A 14208-nucleotide genomic window follows, 5' to 3' on the forward strand; every position below is an offset into this window, starting at 1 on the left:
AAAAGTGCCATCAAATTAGGAAAATAATGTGTTATTATCAAAGCTATGTAAGAAGTAACCACCCATAGCTAGTAATGCCTCGGGTAATCAGGAAAATATTGTGTGCAGGTAAAGCCGCTGTCTGGTATGAGTTCCTTCTGTTGTCTGATGAGACATGTTAAATGATGCCTTTCTTTGAAGAACTCAGCAGTCAAACAAAAACTGCTTTGAGCCAGAATTGGCAAGCCAGGGCTGCCACACCTTAAACACAGCCCATGGCTACTTACTTAAACTTTGCGGTCCCAAGCTGTTCACAGCATTTTTTTTAATATGGTGATCCTGTTGCAGCTAAGCTTGTTCCAGATAGTATTACAAAGCACAAACATACATTGGGGTCAATTCATTAAAATGCATGCATGATAAAATTGCATTTAATGTCTGTTTCATGAAGACAGTAACATTCAGGGAGTGCAATTGCTATGGAAATGTTCTAAAAATGTGAATGTGCATGCTAAAAGTGTTAATGTATGTATCAGCAGGAAGAAGCAGTTGTGCAATAATAGTTCTGCATGCTATGGGTTTTGTAGCACCTTGATTTTATTTAGCGCATGCCACTGATTTTGAAATGCAGTATAATTCCTAACTTATCATTACATCACTGAGAGGGGATTTGATGGAGGTTTGTAAAATCATGAGTGGTTTATAACAGATTCATAGGCAACAGTTATTTACCCTTTTAAAATGTAAGATAATAGTTTTGCAGTCGGTGCGCAATTAAACTGAGGAGCTTATTAAGGTTAATAGCATAGCTGGGTTTAAAAAAGGTTTAGACAAGTTTCTGAAGAACAGGTCCCTTAGCAATTATTAGCCAGGTAGATATGGACATGAGCAACAGAGAAGGGGGTCTGCCCATTAGGATCTGCCAGGTACTTCCAAATGAACCATATTGGACTCTTGTCGGAGGTGGGCTGCCTGGCTCGACGGCCAGTGGTCTGACCCAGCATGGCAATTCTTAATGAGTGTTTAGAAATGCAGATGGTTTGTCAGAAAAGGATCATTCGGTCTACTTAAGTCTGTCCATTTTTATCTATTTTCCTTGTTGCCATGGATCTTACTTGATCTGTGATCTTCTCCCTTCTTTCACCACTGAGGTCCCATTATGGCTATCGTATACATGCTTGAATTCTCTCACTGTTTTGGCTCTTGTAATCTCTGCTGGAAGTCTGATCTTGATGCCTACCACCCTCTTAGTGAAAAAACATTTTCTTACATACCTTTTGAACTTCCCTCCCTTTGGTTTCCTATGATGACCCCTTGTCCGTGAACTTTTCACCCTGCATGAAATACTTCCTTCTGGTACTTTTATTGAAGACTACTAGATATTTGAATGTTTGTTTCATAGCTCCCCTTTAACTTCTTCCTTCTAGAGACTACATCTCTACTTCCTTCAGACACCCTGTCCATGGTTTATTACAGTGCAGTCCGTGGCCCATTTTTGTGGCTCTCCTTTGAATTGCCTCCATCTTATCTATTTCCTTTTGTAGATGTGGTCTCGAGAGCTGAACACAACTCAACAGAGACCTATAGGGATGTAATTTTGTTACCCTTATTCTACTGATAACTTTCTTTATACACCCAAATATACTATGTATTTCCAACTGCTTTGACACACTGACTGGGAAACTTGATCAGAGATGATGACTTCCCAGACTCTTTCCTGTTTGGCAACTCTTAATTTTTCACCTCCAAAAACATATTTGGCCCTTGGATTTTTTTCATCTTAATGCTAGTGATTAGAGCAGTGGGCTATGAACCAGGGAAACCAGAGTTCAAATCCCACTGCTGCTCCTTATGTCCTTGGGCAAGTCACTTTACCTCCATTGCCTCAGGTATACACTTACAGGCCGATACAGAAAAACATGCGGGAGAGCCGGCGAGCGCCAGCTCTCCCGACGCGCACACAGGCCACTCTTCTGGGCACGCGATTCAGAAAGCCCAGGTACGTAAATCAGGGCCCGCGGTAAAAGGAGGCGCTAGGGACACTAGGGCGTCCCTAGCGCCTCCTTTTTGACAGAAGCAGCAGCTGTCAGCAGGTTTGACAGCCGACGCTCAATTTTACCGGCGTCGGTTCTTGAACCCGCTGACAGCCACGGGTTTGGAAAACGGATGCCGGCTAAATTGAGCATCCGTCTAACAACCCGCGGGCAGATTTTTACATTTTTCTTTTAATTTTTGATTTTTTTTAAATTATGGGGCCTCCGACTTAATATCGCGTTAATTTCTGAAAGTAAAATGTGCGGCTTGGCTGCACATTTTACTTTCTGTATCGCGCGGGAATAACTAATAGGCCCATCAATATGCATTTGCATGTTGCAGGCGCTATTAGTTTCGGGGGGGTTGGCTGCGCGTTTTCGATGCGCTATTTCCCCTTACTGTATAAGGGGTAAAAATAGCGCATCGAAAACGCGCGGCCAAACATGGGCTAACAGTGCGCTCCAGTCGGCCTATTAGATTGTAAGCCTTCTGGGCATAAGGAAATACCTACAGTACCTGAATGTAATGCACCTTGAAGTGACTAAAAAGCAGAATATAAATAAATTAAATAAATGATTTTGCATTTTATTTTAGATTAAGGCATAGTTACCGTAACTTTCACCATTATTTTTTTTAAATCATCTTCCATCTTCTTTATCCCTCTGACATGTCTACTCTGTTGCAAATTTTCATATCATCTGCAAACTTGCACACTTTCCCTTCTAATGCTTCTCCAGTGTCATTTATTAAAATATTGAAGAGGACTGGATCTAGTATTGATTATTGTGGCACCCCTCTGGTCGCTTTCACTTCACTAGAGTGGACTTCATTGACTACCATACTCAAGTTTTTTTGCTCATCCAATTTCTTCCCCAGTTTTATAATTTTTGTTAAAACTCCCAGGCTGCCTATCATCCTGTAACCTACTAGATTCAAGGAACTGCACTATTGTGTCCTTCAGTATTGCTTCTGTTACCTTACCCACCACTGAGGTTAAACTAACAGGTCTGTAATTTTACGCTTCATAGTTGAGCCCACCCTTGTGAAGCAGTATTACATCCGCTCTTCTCCAGTCCTTTGGAACCCCGCTTGTTGAACAAAGCTGTGAGAGTTACTGTCAGTAACTCCTTTAGCTCCTTCAGAATTCTGAGACGTACTCTACCAGGTCCTCAGTAGCCCGTTGTGTCCTTGCCTTTTGCCCAGTACCCTCTGCTTCTAGCGTGAATACATAAGAACATAAGAACTTGCCATACTGAGTCAGACTAAGAGTCCACCAAGCGCAGCATCCTGTCTCCAACAGTAGCCAATCCAGGCCATAAGAACCTGGCAAGTTCCCAAAAACTAAGTCTATCCCATGTTACTGTTGCTAGTAATAGCGGTGGTTATTATCTAAGTCAACTTAATTAATAGCAGGTAATGGACTTCTTCTCCAAAAACGTATCCAAACCTTTTTTAAACACAACTGCACTAACCACATCCCCTGGCAACAAATTCTAGAGTTTAATTGTTCGTTGAGTGAAAAGGAACTTTCTCCGATTAGTTTTAAATGTGCCACATGCTAACTTGATGGAGTGCCCCCTAGTCCTTCTATTATCCGAAAGAGTAAATAACCGATTCACATCTACTCGTTCAAGACCTCTCATGATCTTAAAGACCTCTATCATATCCCCCCTCAGCCGTCTCTTCTCCAAGCGGAACAGCCATAACCTCTTCAGCCTTTCCTCATAGGGGAGCTGTTCCATCCCCTTTATCATTTTGGTCACTCTTCTCTGTACCTTCTCCATCGCAATTATATTGTTTTTGAGATGCGGCGACCAGAAGTGTACACAATATTCAAGGTGCGGTCTCACCATGGAGCGATACAGAGGCATTATGACATTTTCCATTTTATTCACCATTCCCTTTCTAATAATTCCCAACATTCTGTTTGCTTTTTTGACTGCTGCAGCACACTGAACCGACAATTTCAATGTGTTATCCACTATGACGCCTAGAACTCTTTCTTGGGTGGTAGCTCCTAATATGTATTTGCTTAAGATATCTGTTTTCTTTTGATCCTCTGATTGTTACTTGACCAAATTGCAAATTTGGGCAAAATGGCAATGGCCAATGAGCATAAGCGGTAGTTCAGCTCTTATCCCTGCTTGTGGATGAAGCCTTCATTACTGCTGGACTGCATCTTTCTGATTCTGACTGAAATGTATTGGGATTAATGTGGTGGTTTGAATAAGAAAAATGAAGTGTCAGCAAACCAGAAGGTATACTTTTTTTATGCTGTATAGGTCTCGTCTGGTGATTCAGTGCAGTGCCATCCAGGGGACCTGGGTTTGATTCCTAGCACAAGAATTCTGTTTCCCAGGTTGTCCAGGGCTGGTGGCGCTGCGGAGACGGCATGCACGACCCCTGCAGGGGGAGGGAATTCATCCCGCAATGGTGACATTTAGTGGTCAGATGTAGGGCCCATGCTTGCAGGGGTTTGGAAGGAGGCCCATGGTCTCCAGCTGAGGGACAGTTGCTGCAGTGACTGGGCTGAGTGAGCTGGGAGAGGGATATGAAATAGGGGGAGAACCGCAGGATAGCCGTGAATGAGGTGCCATTTCCCAATGGAAGCTAATTCTGACTGAGCTGGATGCCCAAAAGAGAAAATCCTCTGGGGGAAAAAACCTTCATACTGTACCTGGAAAGTAGATATGACATATAAAAAACAGAGAAAATACAATAATTCACTGTATTCTTAAAAATAAGGCACTGGTAAATCGATCATAGGTCTTATTAATAACTGAAGTTGTACTGCAAATTTTTTATCTATCACTCTAAGAATTTCTATAGAAAGTTAAGGGTTCACATCTGAAGAAGGGGTACGTGGCCTCAAAAGCTCACACATAACACCATCTTTGGGTACTTGTTAGGTTGATCCAATAATAAGTATCAAAAACTGCAAAGAATTTGGTTTTCTCTAGAACCAATGCAACTACTAGAACTCTATATTCCAGGGGTGAATGAAGTAGACTAGCGAGGTAGCAAAGGAGTCTCTTACCCCGGTGTCTTAGCGATCATAAACTGATATTTTGTATTTCCCAAGCCTTTAATATATTTTGTCAGCCAGTCCTTTGTGCCTCCAGATGTTATTGCATCCCCATATATTTATGGGTCAAACTTACTTTATTTGCAGCTCCACCTCCTGCGGTGGAGGGTGATCACACAGTGAAACACTGGGGATTTGTTGTGGTGTTCTGTCTCTTTGTATAAATAAAGGTGATCGCAATAGCAGAGACTCTGTGCCAGCTGATGGGGTGTGTGGCACCATTTACATTTTGTGGTACAACACCAGGGTAAGTTCATGATCACCAGGCATATTGGATGTGTGTTTTGTTTTCTGTTCTTTAGGGGAAAAAAAAGGGAAACCTGTGGGTTCAATTTATCAAACCAGAGATTAGAAGAAACTATGATAAATCCTGGCGTTCTTTTTTACCTAATGTCAGAAGTGGCATTAAAATTAAATGCAAGCTAAGATTCACAGACAGAAAGCAGAAAGAGAAAATGAATCTGCAGAGACCAGAAAATAAGTTTTGATTATTTTAATAATTAGTATTATTGCTATTTACTTTTTATGCAAAGAAAAAAATTAAATAAGCTGATATCTGCGTTTTCATGACAAAAATGAATTCCACAGACATTTCAAGGAATGATCTTGATAGAGGCACAGGGGCTTACTGGAAGGGTCAAGGGCCATGGCCACACCCATGCCTCCTGGGTCCTTCCCACATGTGGGAGGAAGGGGGCAATCACTTTCTCAAGGCGCTTAGGATTTTCTATCTTCTGGGGCTCTTCAGCATACCAGTCTAATCAGCAGTCACCTAACAACTACACTGCACACGAGGGCTGCTGTTCAAAAATAAGTCTTTCCTAGTCTCAGGCAGCGCTCTGATGTCCGGTACACAAAACTGTTCAGCAAAAAAAGTCCAAAGCACAAAATATAATTCATTCTGTCATAGTATCTCAATGCTGCACACCCTGGCAAGTAAACTCTCTTGGGAAGGAACCCTCCTCCAGATTATTTATGATTCCTGTTTCTAGATGCAGCTCTTCATTCTCTCTCCCAATTCTCTTCCAAATCTTGCAGCATATGTATCCTTGACTGATTTCTTTTTTCAGTCAACAACTCTTCAGGACCTTCCTTAACTGGGCAGTTTTCTCTCTGAACTCCCACCAAGGACAATCCTCATTTTCCAAACTTCTAAGCACTCCCCTTGGACAGATGAAGAATATGGACCTAATACTCTCTTTCTTGAGACTACTTCTTGACTTCACACGCAACTCTCAGGAATCCCTTCAAGATCCCAAGAGAAGTCTTCCTTTCCTGAAGAACTGGGAACCCTGATCTTAGGCCTCAGCTAGCTTCCTAGGAACACATCTTCAGACACACCTCTGTTGAGAGGTCCTTTCTGTATGGAGGGAAAGATCCCACCAGCAATTCTCCAGTGGGAGAGGTACCACCGCCATCAGCACCTTCTTGCTGGAAAGGAACTCATATGGGCATCGGAAGTTTGCTAAACCTAGGAAACCTTCCACTGCTGACTATCCAACCTCCTTAAAAATACCTATTTTATTCTGACATCACTCACAGGGGCAAGGTCTGTTGTGAACACTGAATCTACACTAGCAAGGGGCTTCTTCCAGTAGTAAGGGGAAGATTTGGGGATCCTCATACAGGAATGCTAAGAATGAGATCAGAAAATAGTTGGTGGTGTGCCTTTGAAGGAACTGAGGTGCAGTAATCCTCCACTGCTAGAACAGGGCTAGCCATAAGCATTCAAAAGGACTTATATCCACAGTTGACTCTGTTCTGTCACTTTAAGAGGTGGACGAAAAATTACGGACATCAATAAATCTCCATGGGACAGAAGCCAAGTAATCCCCCACATTGTCTAAAATACATATTTTTTGAAGAATGTGAAAGAATGCCCAAGGTCAAATATCTCCAGATATTTTCACATATACAAGTGATTCAGAAAGTGATGGCAAAGCGTTTCTTTCTTCAGGTTTGTGCAAAGTACTTTCTCATTCTTGCCCCTGCAAACCGCTTCCACGTGGCAAAGTATTTCCTGATAGGTTGTATCAAATGGCTCTTAACTATAGGTGTGCTTGCACCGTGGCCAGCACAGCGTGCCATGTTTCAGCTTGACGCCTGCATAGGGGTAAAAATATTGCTTATTCACAGATTAGATGTCCATTAACCATGCCTTGAGCTTCCCCATGACCGGTTCTCTTTTACCTTTTGTTACTAAAATATGTTATAACACATTGGCAAATATTTATTTAATGTCATTATTCATTATGGGGTAGATTTTCAAAGGGTTACGCGCGTAACCCCAAAAACCTGCCCCTGCGCGCGCCAGGCCTATTTTGCATAGGCTCGGCGGCACGCGCCAGCCCCGGGACGCATGTATGTCCCAGGGGGCTGCGGTCCGGGGGTGGTCCCGAGTCCCCTGGCACAGCGGCCATGCTGGGAGGATGGCGCGCCAGCAGCCGGGCCGGCGCGCGCAAGTTACGCCTGCCTCAGGCAGGCGTAAAGAAGATAAAGGTGGGGGGGGGGGGATTTAGGTAGGGCTGGGGCAGTTTAGATGGGGGATGGGAGGGGAAGGTGGGGGGGAGCGAAAAGAAAGTTCGCTCCAAGGCCACTTCGATTTCGGAGTGACCTTGGAGGGAACGGGGAAAGCTATTGGGGCTCCCCTAGGGCTTGGCGCGCGCAAGGTGCACAAGTGTGCACTCCCTTGCGTGCGCTGACCCCAGATTTTATAACATGCGCGCGCTGCCGCGCACATGTTATAAAATCAGGTGTACATTTATTTGTGCACACCGGGTAGCACGCACAAATGTACCCCACGCACTCTGTTTTAAAAATCTGCCCCTATATTTTTTTAATCCTCTTGAATTACTTATGAGAATGAGATGAGAATACAGGAAGTGCGGTGTTGAATTATCGCGGGGCCAGCGTGCAGGAGAAGGTGCAGAATGGCTGCTCTCGCCAATGAAGAAGATTCAGCCTAGTGACAGCAGCAGCAGAGGAGGAATGATATGTGGCCTCTGCCTGCCTAGTCTGCATATGTGTGTGAGTGAATACGAGGCTGCCTGAGATGGGTATGGGTGTGAATGGGAGCTTGTCTGAGGGGTGTGGGTGTGAATGAGAGCTTATCTGGGTTATATGCGTGTGAGTGAATGGGAGGCTGCCTAGGATGAGTGGGTGTGTATGTATGGGATGCTTCTTGGGATGGGTGCGAGTGCTTAAATGAGAGGCTGCCTGGGATGGGTGTGTATGTGTGAATGGAAGGCTGCCTGGGATGCATGCATGTGTGTGAATGGGAGCCTGCCTGGGATGTGTGTATTTGTGTATGTGTGCACATGCATGAATGTGAGCCTTCCTGGGATGGGCAGGGGGTGTGTGTGAGAATGTGAGCCTGCCTGGTATTTGGGTGGATGGGAATGGGAGCTTGCCTGGGGTGTGTGGGTGTGAATGGGAGCTTGTCTGGGTTGTGTGTGAGAAAGAATGGGAGCTGTCTGGGTTGTGTGTATAGGTGTGTGTGTGAGAGAGAGAAAGAATGGGGCTGCAGGTGAATACCAACCTGCCAGCAGCTGAAATGAAGAGGAGGTCCCGGGGCTCCTGGCAGATCCTAACCAAAGAAGTGCTGGAGATGTCTGTGGGTTTGTCTGAGAGGAAGTGTGTGTGTGTGTGTGTGTGTGTGTGAGTAAATATAACAATGAGGAGAAAGTTTGTGCACGCCACTCCCACTAATCCATGACAATCTCAGGGTGACTGGAAAACAAAAGTTCCCAGGACTGAATTTTTAAAATTCTTTTTAGTTTTATTTTTTGGGTGTTATTTAATGTGTCTGCTGTTTTGCAATATTTAATTGGTGTTTGGGACAATTTTAAAAATTTTTGAGTTTTTAATTTATTTGATCTTTTATTTGTCATCTGTTTTTATTATTAGCATGTCTTTACTATTATGATTATGTATTTATTTTATTTTCTTGATTTTATTGTTTGACGTTTCAGGAATGGTGACAGTTCTGGTTTTTATTGTTCCACTGCATAGAGAGTCTGGCTTCTTGTGGTTTCCAGTTTAGGTTTTGCCACGTTTGTATTTCTACTTTATGGTTGCTCTATTCTGTATTCGGTGAGGGTCAATTTATGTTCTGCATGTGTGACTGATGTAAAATATTTTCCTAATAGGAAGTGCATTAGTGTTTTAGGGCTTTTGAAGGGCCAAGCTCACACACAACACATGTTACAATAGGCCTAATACCATATGGGTGCCAAGTGTGTTTTTACAGGGATTTCTGGCTGGCATTACAGCAGTGCATGTAAATATAATGTAAGTGATATTTTTACCTCAGAATACTGTATTTTGATATTTTTCATGTAAATTATAAATGCATAACTCTTAACTGTGTGTGTGGAATGGGGTAGGGCGGTCATTGTGCAAGGCTTTAAGGTTTGCCTAGGGCACCTAATACCTGGGGGTGGAGGGCAGATGTATCTGTTTCAAAGTTTGTATCACTGAAGGGATCTGCGATTTTTATTTGAAGGGCCTGGGACAGATAATGAATGAACAAGGGGGGAGAGGGGGCACAGGGTAGCAAAAAAGCTAGCACCGACCCTGCACAAATGGGTCAGGTTTTCAGGACATCCACAACTGATATGCTCGAGATAGATTTGCAAACACTGCCTCCATTATATGTAAATCTATCTCATGAATATTCATTGTGGATATCATGAAAAAACAGACCGTATGTGGCTCTTGAATACTGGCTTTGCCTACCCTTGTTCCAGGTTATATTTAGGGACCTTTGTTTTCAGTTTTTAATTTTTTTCCCTCAGGATTTTAATGTGTTTTTTTCCTGTTTGATATAACTAAGTAGTTTTTTCCACTGATTTTTTTTCGTTTTTTGCTATTACATTGACATTTTCAGGGAAAATAAAATAAAAACTGAAAATGAAGACCCCTAGTTATACTTCACAATTCATTTTCAACGTGCAGCACTTTAACCGCTAAACTGAACAACAAGGCCTGAAGTAATATAGCTGTAATGAATGAACACATGGAAGGCCAAGCATTTCATTTTCACTAAAGCAGCTTTGAAAATATGGTATATCTTAACCTTTTCTTTTGTTTAAAACAGAAGATACAAGTGGTTCAGCCAGCAGTTATTAAAGATATGGGGTTATGCAGCTGTTCTATAATAAGTAGAACATAATTAAGAATAAGTAATTCCTGCGTCTATTAATTATTTCTTGTGTGGTTTTTTTTTTTTTCCTAGGAAAAGCCATTGACAAAATCTCTGCAGAGAGGAGAGGATCCCCAGTTTGATCAAGTAAGTGCTGTCTGTATAACTCTGAACTGTTCTTTCCCAGATCAAAATCATGTGCTAAATCTTAGTAACTTCGTAGAGAAGCAACTGAACCCTAAAAACATTTTCTTTTACAGAAAATCTCAAGAAACTCAATAAATCCCAACATCTGTGGCAAAATGCTCTATTGGTCCCTTAAGATGCTAGTTACCTTGATGAAATCCTATGTTTGTGGGGTTTTTTTTATTTTTCAGATCTTTACACAATATGCTCGGTTATTCTAATTGTAATACTATTGGCTTGGTTTAATGAATAACCATGATTGCAAGTATAATCTGTATCAGTTTTATCAAAATGAGTGTAGACAAGCCTGCTAACTGTTCAGGTGGATCTTGAATTTAAATGACTATACAGTTATGTATTTCCTCTGTAACAGGCCGATGCAATATAGTGTGCTCGGCCAAGCGCACTGCTTAACATGCTCTTGGACATGTGTTTTGGACGCATATTATGCAGTAAGAGAAATAGCGCATCCAAAATGCACGTCCTAACTAGCGCTTACCTACTGGCGCTCATCACATATAAATTCATGTTAATGAAGCTATTACCTACTACCCCTGATGCAAAAAAAAAAAAGTGTGCCCAACGCGCACATTTTTCCTCTCAAAAATTAACGCCTGCTCCGGAGCAGACGTTAATTCTTGAGGAGTCTCTAAAGTTAACAGAAAAGTAGAAAATACTTTGCATAGGCTCGGCATCTCCGGAGCAGACGTTAATTCTTGAGGAGTCTCTAAAGTTAACAGAAAAGTAGAAAATACTTTGCATAGGCTCGGCGGCGCGCACAAGCCCTGGGACGCGCGTATGCCCCGGGGCTTTCAAAAATGGGTGGTCCGGGGCGGGGCCGGGGCAGGGCATTGGTCCGGGGGCGGTCCGGGGGGCAGTCCCGAGTCCTCCGGCACAGCGACTGTACTGGAGGCTCGCGCGCCGCAGCTGGCCGGCGCGCGCAAGGTTCCACCTGCCAGAGGCAGGCGTAACTTAGCGAAACAAGGTGGGGGGGGGATTTAGGTAGGGCTGGGGGGGGTTAGATAGGGGAACGGAGGGAAAGGTGTGGGGGAGCTAAAAAAAAGTTCCCTCCAAGGCCGCTCCGATTTCGGAGCGGCCTCAGAGGGAACAGGGAAAGTCATCGGGGCTCCCCTTGGGCTTGGCGCGCACAAGGTGCACAATTGTGCACCCTCTTGCGCGCGCTAACCCTGGATTTTATAACATGTTATAAAATAACATGTTATAACATGTTATAAAATCAGGTGTACATTTGTGCGCGCCGGGTAGCGTGCGCAAATGTACCCCGCACGCGTAACACTTAAAATCTGGCCCACTGCTTTTCTGTACCTTTTTTTGGTTCCTCTGACTTAATATTGTGGCGATATTAAGTCTGACAAACAGAAAAAAGGAGTAAAGAAAAAAAAAAGGGCACCAGTGGTCAGGTTAAGAAAACGGACGCTCAATTAATGAGCGTCTGTTTTCCTAACCCATGGCTGTGCACAGATTAGGAAAATGGATGCTTGTAAAATGGAGCATCCGTTTTCCTAACCCGCACTGACAGCCACCTCTCCTGGGCACCCGCTGCCGAGGAGGCATTAGGGGCGCATAGTTTCCCTTAGCTCCTTCTTTTTACCACGGCAGCCATTTTAAATATTTCATCGGGCGCACCCGAGAGGTGCAACGGCTCGCGTTAGGAGAGCATTTTCCACGCGCCGAGATTGCATCAGCCTGTAAGATTTTTTTTGTGCTATCCTGATTGCACAGCATACACACACAGCAATCACTCCAATCTGATGTTCTCCCCCAGCACATTCCTGCCCGTTACAGTTTGCCAGTTTGAAACTGAATGCAGCCCATGCAGATACTTCTAGATATTTCATGCCGGGAAAGCTGCTGGCTCAAAGGAGATTTCCAAGAGAATTTCCACATTTATTCTTTAACCATGTGTCTTTGTGTCTCTTCAAAATGCGGAGGTGCCTGAAAGTAAACAAGGGGTTTTAATTTTTAACACTCAGGAAATTGATTTAAATGCAGAAGTGGATAAGATGTGCAACTATTTTCTGTTAAGTGACCAACTTTCTTAATATGTTAACTGCCATGGTAGACTTAACTAGCAACTGGACGGTCTGGAAGACTGCAACTAGAAGCTCTAGCTGCAGAAATGCAGGTGCTTGCATAGCTGGGTCTGAGTCGACGAAGCTTGTTGGTGGCGGTGGGCTATTGCCTGGAAAGGTCCTGGGGATCTAGGAGGCCATTGCTAGTGATGATAACTATTTAGAGATGGAGGAGGAAGAAGAAAAAAAGCTGTCCTGGACAAGGGGCAATGTCTTACAAGCATTGGTGCTCTATGGCTGGCAGCTGGGATGTATCCTTGCAGTTTAGATGGGTATAACAGGGCAGGCAGGGTGGGCCTGTTGGGTTTTTTTTTCGATGTTCAAAAGGTTTGTCTGGCTAACTTTTGGAGTTAGCCAAACAAACCCTGGAGACTGAAATTTTTTCCCCCGGTCCTCAGCTAAATTTTGTCTGGGTGAATCATTGTCCGCACATATTTTACCTGGGGAAAAAGAGGTAGCCTGGGAATGTCACTGAGGTGCGATTTCACTTTATTTGGGAGAAAGTGATCTGTGTAATTGCAGTTGGACAAATCGGTGCCCTAAAGTGACCCACCTAACTTTATCCAGATACATTCAGCAGCAGTTTTACCCAGATGGTTGCCGCTGACTATCTGAGGGAAGATATCTGGGTAACTTACCTGCTCAGCAGGTCTTTGAATATGATAAAGTGTGTAATGTATGTGGCTGTTTGAATTTAGAAATTACATATATATATGAAAAAAAAAAAAGGTTTGCAAATGGCCAGGCTATGGGCACAACTTACACTTAAGATTTCCAACTATTGCCTGTTTTCATGCTCATAACCCCATCGACAAAAAATGTGTTCATAAATATTTAAGAGAACACAATTTGCTTACCATTGCAATTCACGAGTGGCCCTTTATTCCATCAGTAGTTAATCCTAATTGTATCCCCTGTGATCGTTTTTAAGACACTCTCATGTTTGGAACATGAAGGTAAAGCATCTATCACTCGCTTATTTAATAAGCAGTCATGCACATGATGCAAACAGACTGCTAATGGGTTAAATAGAATGCAGTGTATCATTATGTTAGAGATATAAGTGTCTCTGGTTTTTGTCATAGTAACAGATTCATTTCTGGATGGAACCTGTTAACTCAGGTTTGATTGATGATGATGCTAAAGTAAATCATGTCTGCTTAGTTCCAGTCTGTAGCAGGTATGCAAACCCATCTCTTGGAAACAAAATATTCAGCCACTGAATATAGAAATATTAGACTGCGGAGATAAATGCAGCCTTGCGTTCCTTTTTTTAGCCCTTCCGTATGTAGTTTTTTCATCCCTCTTTCTTTGGGCGGTAAAGCAAAAGGCTAGAAAGGACGTTTCCTCTTGGGTCTGAACACAGTACTTTGTTTGATGTCAGTTAGGCACCATAATCAGCCGTTCCCCTTTAGGCCAGCGTCTTTCACCTCTGTGATGCACCCGCTCACCATCACACTGGGGACACCACAAGACAGCAGATCGTGTGTAATGCAGCACTTAAGTGTGGTTGCCAAGCTATTGGTCTGGCCTGAAAGCTTGTATTTATATTAGGGATGTGCAAGGAAAAAAAATGTTTCGTTTTTCATTTTGGGGACAGATTTTCATTTTTTATTTAATTTCATTTAGTGTACATTAAATGGTGTTTGCATGCAGTAAAACCACGTAACACACCCTACAGTGTTTTT

At 43.1% G+C, this 14208-nt stretch overlaps 1 protein-coding gene across 1 annotated transcript in view; it reads left to right on the plus strand.

Annotated features, from left to right (window-relative positions):
- The window catches only part of FRY (FRY microtubule binding protein), a 496652-nt gene that overhangs the window by 105137 nt on the left and 377307 nt on the right, over positions 1-14208 (plus strand). The window contains exon 3 of the mRNA XM_029602654.1: positions 10335-10388. Within this exon, the coding sequence (XP_029458514.1) occupies positions 10335-10388 (54 nt within the window). The remainder of the gene's footprint in view (positions 1-10334; positions 10389-14208) is intronic.

This window comes from Rhinatrema bivittatum, chromosome 5 (assembly GCF_901001135.1).
Source record: "Rhinatrema bivittatum chromosome 5, aRhiBiv1.1, whole genome shotgun sequence".
NCBI lineage: Eukaryota > Metazoa > Chordata > Amphibia > Gymnophiona > Rhinatrematidae > Rhinatrema > Rhinatrema bivittatum.